The sequence below is a fragment of the Salvelinus alpinus genome, chromosome 28, assembly GCF_045679555.1.
Source record: "Salvelinus alpinus chromosome 28, SLU_Salpinus.1, whole genome shotgun sequence".
Taxonomy (NCBI): domain Eukaryota; kingdom Metazoa; phylum Chordata; class Actinopteri; order Salmoniformes; family Salmonidae; genus Salvelinus; species Salvelinus alpinus.
Genome location: NC_092113.1, coordinates 20,590,076 through 20,604,480, shown reverse-complemented (window position 1 = coordinate 20,604,480; position 14,405 = coordinate 20,590,076). Strand labels below are relative to the sequence as shown.

The following is a 14,405-nucleotide window of genomic DNA, read 5'->3' as shown; positions in this document are numbered from 1 at the left end:
AAGGGTTTATTTCACAAGGTACAAAACAACTGTCCAATTCTACATCCACTACAATTGAATTAAGCCGGGAACACTGCAATCTCCATTTAAATACTATCAAGGAGTGACACTACAACACAGCCTGTCCAAAGGCAAATCACAAATACTCTCAATTCTATAGCGCTACACTAGGGGACGTGGGGAGGCTATATCACAGATTACACATTAGAAGCTGTATATCCTGCCACATCATGATTACAACTCCACCTACATGTAAATATTACCTCAACTAACCGGTGCCCCCGCACATTGACTCTGTACCGGTACCCCCCTGTATATAGTCTCGCTATTGTTATTTTACTGCTGCTCTTTAATTACTTGTTACTTTTATTTCTTATCCGTATTTTTAAAAACTGCATTGTTGGTTATGGGCTCGTAAGTAAGCATTTCACTGTAAGGTCTACACCTGCTGTATTTCGGCACATGTGACTAATATTTGATTTACCTCCTCCCCTTTTAACATAATTTTTCTACAGCAGATAGAGATTTGCTATTCAACTATTCACTAAACAATGCCAGAGAATATTAAAAGGAAACATCCATTTTTCTGTTTGTGTGTGTTTAGGTAATGGGACTGGAGCCCAATTGGCTTTAGACCTGTATTCTCATGCCGTCTCATCTCTCTGCAGCAGACACATAGTGAGCAATATATTGAGAGAGAATGCTAAGAGTGTGTAAAGCTGTAATCAAGGAAAAAAGTGTGGCTATATTGAAAAATCTCAAATATAGTATGATTGGTTGATCACTTTTTTGGTTACTACAGGATTCTATATGTGTTATTTCATAGTGTTGTCTTCACTATTATGCTACTATGTAGAAAATACTAAAAATAAAGAAAAACCCTGGAATGAGGTGTGTCCAAACTTTGGTTCTTTAAGTATGGTGATGATATCATATTGTGAGGTCCATGGTAATCCCCAGCCCTAAAAGGTATGTGGCTGGTTGGTATGAGAGAGACAATGCAGGGGACTAGGACTAGAATTGGGCCAGACAAAACTAGGATGCACCACACCGGCCTATGCCAACTACAGCCAGAAGACAAAGCAAAACAAAAGCACAGCACGGGGCTACAGTAGAGTAGCCTGATTCCACATCTGTTTGTGTGTATATAGTCAACTCGCCCATGGTCGTTGTAGCACAAACAGATCTGGGACCAGGCTAATAGTACAGCGCATACTGCTGCTACTCCCAGCTACTACTCTCGCGGTTCTAATGTCCGCTGTACCAACCATGGTGCCTGGGTACAGTCAGCACAGGGCTGGTGGGCATGGGAAGGAAGGGGAAGTGAGAGAGCTGGTCAGCCCCGTCCTCCAGGCTGGCCACTGCCGTGGATGCTAGGGCATTGGCATGCTCGGACAGCGTGTCCAGCACCTGGCCGGGCACGGAGCCAGTCATCAGGTAACGAATCAACTCTATCTTACGGGCGTGGTCTGAGACGGGGAGGGGGGTTGGTCATATGGCGTAGGGGTGGGAGTGAATGGAAGAGAGAGGTAGTAAGAAAAATGTGGGTGAGTGGAAGAGAGTTTTGAGAAAGAGAATGAGAGAGATGGATATGGATTTAGTAGAACGGGAAGGACATATTGAGGGTGTGGGTGAATAGTGACAAGGAAATGGGTCAGAAAACAAAATGCCAAAAAAAAGGAAAGAAAGAAAGAGGGGAAGATATGAGACATGCAGTTGTGACTGGATATACAGTGTGGTGGCGATTTAAAAAAAATTATTGGATAAAGGGATGGCAAGATTTTCTGCAATGCTTTTCACGATACTGTCGATGTGGTATCTGTAGAATCCTTACCTGGCTTAGACAGGGGCATTGGAATAGGGTAGTACTTCCTGGCAGCCTGAGGAGGACTACAAACAAACAAAAAGACTACACATTTAGTATTTTAAATTGAATTGCTTTTTGTATGTTTTTATTTGATGTCATTACTTGAGCTTTTAATGTGATGTTTTGAATGTGTTGGATGTGAGCCTTAAGGCATTCTGGCTAATGTTAATTAGATAGACAACAAATCATGGCGTGCTGATCTGGAAAGAAATTAAGTACTAGACAACCCATCATTAACAATTAATCATTAAAAAAGGTATGTGGGGGTGTGGCATGATGTAGCTCCTAGATCCTGATCTTGGATCAGTTTAGCATTTTCTCCTATAGGATTGGGGAAGGGGAAGCTGATCTTGGATCTGTATCTAGGGAAAACTTCACCCTGGAGCATACACTATGTGTGCAGGTGACCATTCAACCTACCTTATGAGGTCCTGACCGTGCAGGTGCAGAGGGTGCTGCTGGTAGTGACCAAACACCTCAAACACGATGGGCTTGGTCTTGATGTACTCAATGAACGACTCAGTCACCTCCACTGAAATCTACACAACAGGAGTGAATGGGAAAATGAATCAGCTTTGGGTCATATTTCTATACCTTTGTGTATGTGAGACGTTTGTGTGGTGTGTGTGTGAGACGTTTGTGTGGTGTGAGCGTGCGTTGTGTATGTGTGTGCACTCACATTCTGGACGTGATAGAAGCCCAGAGGAGTTCCTTTCCCAGTGTTCTTCAGAGGCTCTGTGGAGAAGGCTTCGTCGTGACGATGGAGAAAACTGAGGAGCCAACAGATGATGCTTGAATATTACAAATAATAATACTGTACATTTAAGTGTTACTAAAAAGTCTATAAAAATGAAAGCCGACAGGTATGATGCATGATGCTGTTATGACTTGTGTTTAACACCCTACCCTTATAAGGTCTTATTATCATCCTCTCATAACGATCCTGACTAAATAACAGCCATTTGGAATTTATTACATATCCCATATAAGCCTTAAAACATATTATAATAAGACATCATAAAGGCTCATACATGCTTATAACAAGTATTAAACCATTATACCTGTCATCAGTACTTCTGTTCCCACACACACACTTCAAAAGGTTTGGGTCACTTAGAAATGTTTTTTGTCCATTAAAATAACATCAAATTGATCAGGAATACAGTGGAGACATTGTTAATGTTGTAAATTACTATTGTAGGTGAAATCAGCAGATTTTATAGAATATCTACAGTTGAAGTCGGAAGTTTACATACACCTTACCCAAATACCTTACCCAAATACATTCAAACTCAGTTTCACAATTCCTGACATTTAATCCTAGTAAAAATTCCATGTCTTAGGTCAGTTAGGATCACCACTTTATTTTAAGAATGTGAAATGTCGGAATAATAGTAGAAAGCATGATTTATTTCAGCTTTTATTTCTTTCATCACATTCCCAGTGGGTCAGAAGTTTACATACACTCAATTAGTATTTGGTAGCATTGCCTTTAAATTGTTTAACTTGGTTCAAACGTTTCAGGTAGCCTTCCACAAGCTTCCCACAATAAGTTGGATGAATTTTGGCCCATTCCTCATTACAGAGCTGGTGTAACTGAGTCAGGTTTGTAGGCCTCCTTGCTCGCACGTGCTTTTTCAGTTCTGCCCACAAATTTTCTATAGGATTGAGGTCAGGGCTTTGTGATGGCCAATCCAATACCTTGACTTTGTTGTCCTTAAGCCATTTTGCCACAACTATGCTTGGGGTCATTGTCCATTTGGAAGACCCATTTGCGACCAAGCTTTAAGTTCCTGACTGATGTCTTGAGATGTTGCTTCAATATATCCACATAATTTTCCTATCATGATGCCATCTATTTTGTGAAGTGCACCAGTCCCTCCTGCAGGAAAGCACCCCGCAACATGATGCTGCCGCCCCCGTGCTTCACGGTTGGGATGGTGTTCTTCGGCTTGCAAGTCTCCCCCTTTTTCTTCCAAACATAACGATGATCATTATTGCCAAACAGTTCTATTTTTGTTTCATCAGACCAGAGGACATATCTCCAAAAGGTATGATCTTTGTCCCCATGTGCAGTTAAAAACTGTAGTCTGGCTTTTTTTTACTGGCGGTTTTGGAGCAGTGGCTTCTTCCTTGCTGAGCAGCCTTTCAGGTTATGTCGATGTAGGACTCGTTTTACTGTGGATATAGATACTTTTGTACCGGTTTCCTCCAGCATCTTCACAAGGTCCTTTGTGTTGTTCTGGGATTCATTTGCACTTTTCACACCAAAGTACGTTCATCTCTAGGACACAGAACGTGTCTCCTTCCTGAGCGGTATGACGGCTTGGTGGTCCCATGGTGTTTGTACTTGCATACCATTGTTTGTACAGATGAATGTGGTGCCTTCAGGCGTTTGGAAATTGCTCCCAAGGATGAACCAGACTTGTGGAGGTCTACAATTTGAGTTCTTGGCTGATTACTTTTGATTTTCCCATGATGTCAAGCAAAGAAGCACTGAGTTTGAAGGTAGGCCTTGAAATACATCCACAGGTACACTTCCAATTGACTCAGACTTGACAGTTTACTGTTGTCCTGAGAAATGAAGGCTATTCCATTCGAGAAATTGCCAAGAAACTTAAGATCTCGTACAATGCTGTGTACTACTCCCTTCACAGAACAGCACTCTTCAACAGTGAAGAGGCAACTCTGGGATGCTGACCTTCTAGGCAAGAGTTCCTCTGTCCAGTGTCGGTGTTCTTTTGCCCATCTTAATCTTTTCTTTTTATTGGCCAGTCTGAGATGTTTTTTTCATTGCAACTCTTGCCTAGAAGGCCAGCATCCCGGAGTTGCCTCTTCACTGTTGACGTTGAGACTGGTGTTTTGTGGGTACTATTTAATGAAGCTGCCAGTTGAGGACTTGTGAGGCGTCTGTTTCTCAAACTAGACACTAATGTACTTGTCCTCTTGCTCAGTTGTGCACCGGGGTCTCCCACTCCTCTTTTTATTCTGGTTAGAGCCAGTTTGCGCTGTTCTGTGGAGGGAATCTCAGAACAAGAATAGACTGACGAGTTTCAGAAGAAAGTTATTTATTTGTTTCTGGACATTTTGAGCCTGTAATCGAACCCACAATTGCTGATGCTTCTTTAATCAGAACAGTTTTCAGCTGTGCTAACATAATTGCAAAAGGGTTTACTAATGATCAATTAGCCTTTTAAAATAATAAACTTGGATTAGCTAACACAACGTGCCATTGTAACACAGGAGTGATGGTTGCTGATAAATGGGCCTCTGTACGACTATGTAGATATTCCATTAAAAAAAAATCAGCCGTTTCTGCTACAATAGTCATTTACAACATTAACAATGTCTATACTGTATTCCTGATCAATTTGATGTTATTTTAAAAGTGGACAAAAAAAATTAGCTTTTCTTTCAACAACAAGGACATTTCTAAGTGGCCCCAAACTTTTGAACGGTAATATATATATATATATATATATATACACACACACACACACATATATATATACACAGTGGGGAGAACAATTATTTGATACACTGCCGATTTTGCTAGTTTTCCTACTTACAAAGCATGTAGAGGTCTGTAATTTTTAACATAGGTACACTTCAACTGTGAGAGACGGAATCTAAAACAAAAATCCAGAAAATCACATTGTATGATTTTTAAGTAATTAATTTGCATTTTATTGCATGACATAAGTATTTGATACATCAGAAAAGCAGAACTTAATATTTGGTACAGAAACCTTTGTTTGCAATTACAGAGATCATACGTTTCCTGTAGTTCTTGACCAGGTTTGCACACACTGCAGCAGGGATTTTGGCCCACTCCTCTCCAGATCCTTCAGGTTTCGGGGCTGTTGCTGGGCAATACGGACTTTCAGCTCCCTCCAAAGATTTTCTATTGGGTTCAGGTCTGGAGACTGGCTAGGCCACTCCAGGACCTTGAGATGCTTCTTACGGAGCCACTCCTTAGTTGCCCTGGCTGTGTGTTTCGGGTCGTTGTCATGCTGGAAGACCCAGCTACGACCCATCTTCAATGCTCTTACTGAGGGAAGGAGGTTGTTGGCCAAGATCTCGCGATACATGGCCCCATCCATCCTCCCCCCAATACGGTGCAGTCGTCCTGTCCCCTTTGCAGAAAAGCATCCCCAAAGAATGATGTTTCTACCTCCATGCTTCACGGTTGGGATGGTGTTCTTGGGGTTGTACTCATCCTTCTTCTTCCTCCAAACACGGCGAGTGGAGTTTAGACCAAAAAGCTCTATTTTTGTCTCATCAAACCACATGACCTTCTCCCATTCCTCCTCTGGATCATCCAGATGGTCATTGGCAAACTTCAGACGGGCCTGGACATGCGCTGGCTTGAGCAGGGGGACCTTGCGTGCGCTGCAGGATTTTAATCCATGACGGCGTAGTGTGTTACTAATGGTTTTCTTTGAGACTGTGGTCCCAGCTCTCTTCAGGTCATTGACCAGGTCCTGCCGTGTAGTTCTGGGCTGATCCCTCACCTTCCTCATGATCATTGATGCCCCACGAGGTGAGATCTTGCATGGAGCCCCAGACCGAGGGTGATTGACCGTCATCTACAATTTTGTTTCTGGTGTCCTTTGACAGCTCTTTGGTCTTGGCCATAGTGGAGTTTGGAATGTGACTGTTTGAGGTTGTGGACAGGTGTCTTTTATACTGATAACAATTTCAAACAGGTGCCATTAATACAGGTAACGAGTGGAGGACAGAGGAGCCTCTTAAAGAAGAAGTTACAGGTCTGTGAGAGCCAGAAATCTTGCTTGTTTCTAGGTGACCAAATACTTATTTTCCACCATAATTTGCTAATAAATTCATAAAAAAATCCTACAATGTGATTTTCTGGATTTCTTTCTCTCATTTTGTCTGTCATAGTTGAAGTGTACCTATGATGAAAATTACAGGCCTCTCATCTTTTTAAGTGGGAGAACTTGCACAATTGGTGGCTGACTAAATACTTTCTTGCCCCACTGTATATATATATATATATACACACACACACATACATACATATACACACACACACACACTTTGACAACAGCCCTGATCCTAGATCAGTATGGCAGCGGTGTGCGTGTGCTAGGACAGATCGGATGACAGCCGACCAACTCACTTGAACTGGCAGAAGATGTCGGCATACTCTGGTAGAATGCCGCTGGCTTGGAGCACGGTCACACGGAAGGTAAAGATACTGCCCACCTCCAGTTGGCCGGTCAGACCTTCTTCGCAACTAAGCTTAGGGTCAACCAAGTTCCCCTGAACCAGCTTCAGGTCTGTCACAAAACACCCACAGCAAAGGGTTAGAACATGCAGGGGACAGATACATACCAGGATGAACACAATGTAAAATGTTGTGTTATCCTCAATTTTCTTACATTTACTTTTCCCCCAATTTCATGATATCCAATTGGTAGTTAGTCTTGTTCAATCGCTGCAAATCCCCTATGGACTCGGGAGAGGTGAAGATCGAGAGCCATGCTTCTTGACACACTGCTCGCTTAACCTGTAAGCCATCCGCACCAATGTGTTGGAGGAAACGCCGTCCAACTGGCGACCGGGGGTCAGCTTGCATGCGTCCGCCTTGCCACAAGGAGTCGCTAGAACGCGATGGGACAAGGACATCCCGGCCGGACAAACACTCCCCTAACCCGTACGACGCTGGGCCAATTGTGTGCCGCCTCATGGGGTCTCCCAATCACGGCCTACTGTGACACAGCCTGGGATCGAACCAGGGGCTGTAGTGACGCCTCAAGCACTGCGATGCAGTGCCTTAAACCGCTGCACCACTCGGGAGGCCAGGATTTAAGTGTGTTATTGATAGAGACAGGTATAAGGGGAAGGGGGATGTGAGAAGATGCAGAGGTGAGAAGGCTGGTAGGGCCGGGATTCTATTCAACGCAGGCAGGGGGACCATACATGTGCCAGAGACAGCGGCTTTAACTGCTAGACCAACTCTCTCTACTTCCCTCCATATTTTTCGCTCTCCCTCTCCTCCTTCCCTCTTTATTTACAGTTCAACAGCTCAATAAAGTGCACAATGAAAGGAAGGTTTATGGTCAAAGTTTATGTTTTTCTATCAAATGGCTTATGTGGACTATTGTAAATTCCTTCACAGGGAAACTAAATATAACTGCACCAACCAGATGTCACGTTACACTCAGAGTTTCACATTAGCCCAAAAACTTTTTTATTTTTTATTTAACTAGGCAAGTCAGTTAAGAACACATTTTTATTTACAATGACGTCCTAGGAACAGTGGGTTAACTGCCATGTTCAGGGGCAGAACGACAGATATTTACCTTGTCAGCTCGGGGATTCGATCTAGCAAGCTTTCGGTTACTGGCCCAATGCTCCACTAGGCTACCTGCTGCCCCGTGACCTTTAGTAATTTAAATCTATTTGATTTTTATGACTGAAGGCCATCTCCAACTCTTGTATCAACCTATTTCAATTCATCCTCCACCTTCAATAAGAATATCTGCCACCAGCGTTTCCCCCATCATTGTAGAGGCGGGACGCCATCCACCCTCCCCCGCCTACAAACATTTGGTTGAAAATGTTGGTTTAAGAGGCCCTGGATGTTAATTTGGGTGCCTTTGCAGAGCCCTACCTGGAAAATGATTTAGGGACAACACTGTCTGCCACTATTAATTCACACTCAATTCAAGCCATTGGCCGGTGAGATGTAGGCCTAATACTAATGAGAGGAGAGGGTCTTGGAGCTGCCCCGGTCTCTCCTTCCTTACCCATGTCATTGATTCTGTTCTGCTCCTCGGAGGGGGTGATGATCTCTGAACTCTGACCCTGGCCCTCCACGAAGCGCAGCTCCTCCAGAGAAAGGCCAGAGCAGGTCATGACTGTGGAAGGAAAGTCATTCTGATGGGAGGGAGGGAGGGAGAGAAAGAGAGAGAGAAAGACAGAGGGAGTGAGATATTAGCATATAGCTGCTTTGATAGTGAACATTTGAAGAAAAAAAAAAACACTGGGAAAATGTTGCTGATTAAAAGACACGTTTATTGGGAGGTATATGGAATGTGGACAAGATTAAGCCTAGTCCAAGACTAAAAAGCACTTTCAATGGAGAATCACCATTGAACATGCTTTTGAGTCCAGGACTAGGCTCAATCTGTGTTCGGGGAAATCGGCCATCATGTTTTTTTTAAATGAGTTTGTCTGATGTGGCCTTACCTTTTTGAAGTACTCGTCGTCAAAGGATATCTTGGCAGTTCCCGACTGTCTCACTCCTGACCCGTAATCTGGGGCCTCCTCGTCAGCTACAAAGACACATTTTACAAGTCATTGTCATCGCGTTCGTCAGCCCCAGTTATTAACGTGGTGTGTTGACAAGAGCAGACTCGTCTCTTCAAAGAGCACAAAGCAGTCGACTCTGGGAATTCTCTCTCAGGTCGCTAGAAAAGCGAGGGCTTTTCAACATTTCTTCCAGTCATTCTGATTCATTGTAGAGTTAGATCTGGTATTTTCTTGTATAAAATTGTTTCGTTGTGGTTTTAGTGAATGTGGTCTGTGATTAGGGTGCCTTGTCGCATTCTGTACACACATTGTTACATTCTACCTGGATACATACTCAAGGAGCAGGATTGGACAATTATGTGACAGTATATAACATACTAATTGAATTCACAATGAGTCTCAGAGTTGGAGTGCTGATCTAGGATAAGTTTGCCATTTAGATAATGGACAGGGGGACCTAATCCTAGATCAGCACTCCTCCTCTGAGACGCTTTGTGAATACAGGCCCAGGTCTGAGTCTTGTCAAAGAGGGTGTGTGTAGAGAGAAAGAGAGAGAGATCGAGCAGTATGTACCAGCGATGGCTTGGACACCGACACGCAGGAAACCACGCACATCGCCCTTCTCCGTCACTATGGCAACACGATGGACCAGGGGCACGGGGTAGAGCAGGTTGCTCAGGTACACAAAGGCTCTATGGGGGAAGGAGGGGGGAGAGAGGTGAGGATCTGACCCTACAAGCCCCTATTGGGGTCTACTTTTGCCTCACGAGGCTTGGTCAAATTAATTTATATTTAAGTCAATAAAAAAGGCCAAGCGGATATTTTATTACTTTCTTAATTTGAATGCGGTACATTTAGTTAAAGGGTTCATAACACGTTCATAGCACATAACATACTGCATCAGTAAACCGTATCCTGCTTATGAGTGCTGTATCTATGGGTTATAAATATACATTGTTATGGAGTCCTTATGTAGGCAGCTCGTCAAGTGTCTTTTAGAGGTATTCCTAACATCCACTAAAGTCAAGAAACGAAACAAAGTGAACATTTTACTGAAGCGGAAGTTAGGATTTAACCCTTAGTGAATTAATAGGTATTTAAATGAATTTGACCATGACTCAATGAAAGTTCAACAGGCCCTAAAGAAGTTAAGCTTGAGCCATCTGCGTCGTGACAATACATCCTAGTCACATGGAAAGGGTGTAATATGAGATCTAATGAGCCAATAACCAATCACTATGACTCACAGCATTGACTCAATTGACATTCGTGCAAGGGCGAGAGGCACACTTTTAGTTACAATCATCAGATGATCACTGAAGTGATTGAGTCCATGTTCCAAATGGCACCCTATTTCCTACATATGGCTCTGGTCATAAGTAGTGCACTATGGTACCTTGTCAAAAGTAGGGCATTATATAGGGAATAGGGGTGCCATTTGGGATGCGACCTTATGGTAAACTGAGAAATACATTCTATCACAAATTAAGAGATATTTCAGAATAGACAAATACAAAAATAGACAAACTGCTAAAATGAGATTGACAACTGATATTGCAGCAAAAATAAAATCAATCTCTTTCAGCCATGTTGTTGAATGGTAAAACAGCAATACTAGCTAAATTGAAATGCAGCAGCCAGAGCCGACTCGCTTGTTATGTCGACGGGCTTTAGTCACACATTGACGTGTTGTTGCTTTGTGGGGGTTGATTTGCAGCGCCCCCGTTGCCCTAACTCTCCCCCTCCCTGTGCAGGAGAACTCAAAGCTAAGGCGAAGGAGAGAGGAGAAATATAGCTCAAATATCTTTAGTCATGATGACGCAGGTAGGGCTGTTAACAGAACAGACTGGCTGGGCCTGCATCGATCTGCCGTCTGACTCCGAGTCTGGATCCCAAATGGCACCCTGTTGCCTACATAGTGCACTAATTTTGATCCCTATGGGCCCTGGTCAAAAGTAGTGCACTACATAGAGAACAGGGTGCCATTTGGGATGCAAACAGACTAGATGCAGTGGCTATGACATCTGAAATACAAACTGAGTTTATTCAGATGTACTATAAATACATATGTGTAGTATTTTTTTTTACAACTAAGGTTATTTACTTGATATCATTAATGTGAATTTCAAATCAGTATCACCTCCACTCTTACAATTATTAACGTCATCATTGTTATTATATGGGTAATTGATATCATTGCATCACACATACAGTGTAGTCAAAAGTTTGGACACACCGACTAATTGAAGGGTTTTCCTTTATTTTTACTATTTTCTACATTGTAGAATAATAGTGAAGACATCAAAACAACGTCTTCACTAATATTCTACAATGTAGAAAATAGTAAAAAATAAAGAAAAACCCTTCAATAAGTCGGTGTGTCCAAACTTTTGACTTGTACTGTATACTGTTAACAAATATGACTACGGACATTGAAAAGAAAGCAAAGCAAAATACAATTCAAATAAAAATAAAATATAATAAAATAAGGTAATGAAAATGAAGAATAATAACCACCAAAACAAATAGACAATGAATTAGCCACTACAGATACCACAAAAACAGATGAGTTGTAGGGTGAAGTTGCCCCTACTGTATACTGGGTCAGTTTTGCATTTTCTCCACTAATGGGGATTGGGGGAGGGGAAGCTAATCCTAGATCTGTACATAGTGGAAACTTCACCCGGGAGCAGAAAATGGTGGCATCTGGAGCAGAGCGGTATTAAGCCATAGAAATAGAATGTCATAGAATGACATTCTATATCTACAGATGAAACAACACGCCTGGAGGATGATGGTGCTGGCTCTATTCTAATTCTAGAATATTCTACTCTGCCTGCCTTGATTCTAAATGAGGCCTTACAAATAAGACACTGCTCCATAGCAGTGTGACACATTATGCTTCTTTTCAGTCTACCATCTTGCAGAATGCAATACATAGAAAAGGGTTAGGTCCCAAATGGCACCCTATTCCCTACACACTACTTTTAAAAAAACAAACCCAGCAATAATGACAGTAGTGCACTTTATAGGGAATAGGATGCCATTTGGGATGCAACCAAGGAGACATGTCTCAGATATCCTTGCACCATTGACACTGAGGGGATGTTTGAGACTCACAGTATGAATAAGTGATAACTTGTTTCTATGTTTTATAGGTTGTGTCAGACTAAAACCTCCATGGCCTGAAAAAAAATTCAACCTCACAAACTCAGTTCAGAGCACTCAATTCAATGAATGAGACACTTGAAAAACCCCAACAGTTTGAGGTGTAAGTGGACTACTCAGCACACAAGATAATTTTGATGGGTGGGAATACGTTTCAATTATATCATCAGCCCTAGAATCGTATATGGTAGCCAAATAAAAAAAGATGCCTTTTGTACCTCCAAAGCTACGCTTCACAGCGCTAACTATCACACACCCCCCTTATGTGGAATCAATGCATGACTAAGTGAAAACTCTACTTATAGCGCGCTCCAAAAGTATTGGGACAGTGATACATTTGTTGTTGTTTTGGCTCTGTACTCGGATTGGAAATGATACAATGACGTTAAAGTGCAGACTGTCAGATTTAATTTGAGGGTGAACCGTTTAGAAATTACAGCACTTTTTGTACATAGTTACCCCATTTTAGGGGACCAAAATTATTGGGACTTATTCACTTATATTTGTATTAAAGTAGTAAAAAGTTAAGTATTTGGTCCCATATTCATAGCACGCAATGACTACATCAAGCTTGTGACTCCAAATGTGTTGGATGCATTTGCTGTTTGTTTTGGTTGTGTTCCAGATTATTTTGTGCCCAATAGAAATGAATGGTAAATAATGTACTGTGCCATTTTGGAGTCACTTTTATGGTAAATAAGAATAGAATATGTGCCATGAACCCTTCAACATTAATGTGGATGTTACCATGACTACAGATAATACTGAATGAATAGTGAATAATGATGAGTGACAAATGTACAGATGCACAAATATTATACCCCCAAGACATGCTAACCTCTCAATAACGGGAGGTTAGCATTTTTGGGGGAATATGATATTTGTGCGTCTGTAAGTCATTGTATCATTTCAAATCCAAAGTGCTGGAGTACAGAGCCAAAACAAACAAAATATGCACTGTTCCAATACTTGGAGCTTACTGTATGTGAACTAAGTGAACATTGAATTTAAATTTAAGTTAGTATTTGCCCCTGAGTGAAATGAGCCAGCACTCTCTTCTCCCCCACCCCCTCTTCCAGAGCCTGTGTAATGTCACATGTGACACGGTCACAAAATGACTGATATGGTGGTTCAGATCATCATCATCATCATCATGGGTGGTCACCAACCTTCCCACCAGTATGAACCAGGGGGAGCGGTCGTAGAAGGGATCCTGGCCGTCGCTGAAGATATCCGAGCCCTCCTCGGTGCCAGCGTCTGAGCTGGTATCGTCCACGAACGCCTCGTCGTCCAAGTAGTCCGACATCTCGCTCTGTCGCTCGTCCGCCAGCTCTGTGATGTCTGAGTCGGCCGTGGAGAAGGTGGGTGAGGGCGTGCGGTCGGCCAGCCGCTGCTCGTTGACGCAGCCATGGAAGATGGGGGAGCTAAGGGGGAGGAAGGGGTACAAGGGGAGGGCCGGGAGGGAGGGTGATGGGATGCAGGGAGGCAAGCAGCCAAGTGAAGTTAACAATAGAGAGAGTTATAGTTTGGCTTGAGTAGATTGTACTGTAATGTGAAAGACTGACTTGAAGGTTAAAGTCTGTCATGGTGCACAGTTGGAGAGGGATACACTGGTCTCATTTGGTAGAGCACGTCGCTAGCAACGCCAGGGTTGTGGGTTTGAGACCAGTACGAAAAAGTTACATGTATTCAGTCACTACTGTAAGTTGCTCTGGATCAGAGCGTCTGCTAAATTGCTAAAATGTATATTGTTGACACTGTCCATATTGATAAAGTTATGTTAACACGAGAAACAGCATTTGAATTATAAGAACAAAAGCTTACTTACATTTGTTAGTAGTCTAGTGTTAACTTTACGACTAGTACTAGTCTTATTTAACTGAAACACTACATCACAAGAAACAAACATAATTGTTACAACATTTGTTTTTGTACAAAAACATAACGCGTAGACATAGTGGTTAGTAACAAAACAAGAACATACTGTATACATGAAATGACATTGATAAAAATAAAAAAAATAATCACCAAATGAAAATAACAAATGAAAAACTGAAATGTTGTAAGGGCCCAAAAAATAAAACCCATC

The 14,405-nt window shown here is 42.2% G+C and overlaps 1 protein-coding gene across 11 annotated transcripts in view; it reads right to left on the bottom strand.

The window, feature by feature from the left end:
• Window positions 1-14,405, bottom strand: part of kif1b (kinesin family member 1B) — a 112,981-nt gene that overhangs the window by 15,069 nt on the left and 83,507 nt on the right. For 8 of the 11 annotated variants that reach the window (XM_071372146.1, XM_071372151.1, XM_071372149.1 and 5 more), the window contains 8 exons: window positions 13,486-13,740; window positions 9,722-9,840; window positions 9,086-9,171; window positions 8,644-8,773; window positions 7,011-7,170; window positions 2,547-2,637; window positions 2,288-2,406; window positions 1,835-1,890 (listed from right to left, as the gene is read on the bottom strand). In XM_071372146.1, coding sequence (XP_071228247.1) covers window positions 1,835-1,890; window positions 2,288-2,406; window positions 2,547-2,637; window positions 7,011-7,170; window positions 8,644-8,773; window positions 9,086-9,171; window positions 9,722-9,840; window positions 13,486-13,740 — 1,016 coding nt within the window. The remainder of the gene's footprint in view (window positions 1-1,834; window positions 1,891-2,287; window positions 2,407-2,546; window positions 2,638-7,010; window positions 7,171-8,643; window positions 8,774-9,085; window positions 9,172-9,721; window positions 9,841-13,485; window positions 13,741-14,405) is intronic. The other 3 variants (XM_071372154.1, XM_071372155.1, XM_071372157.1) reach the window with 1 other exon arrangement.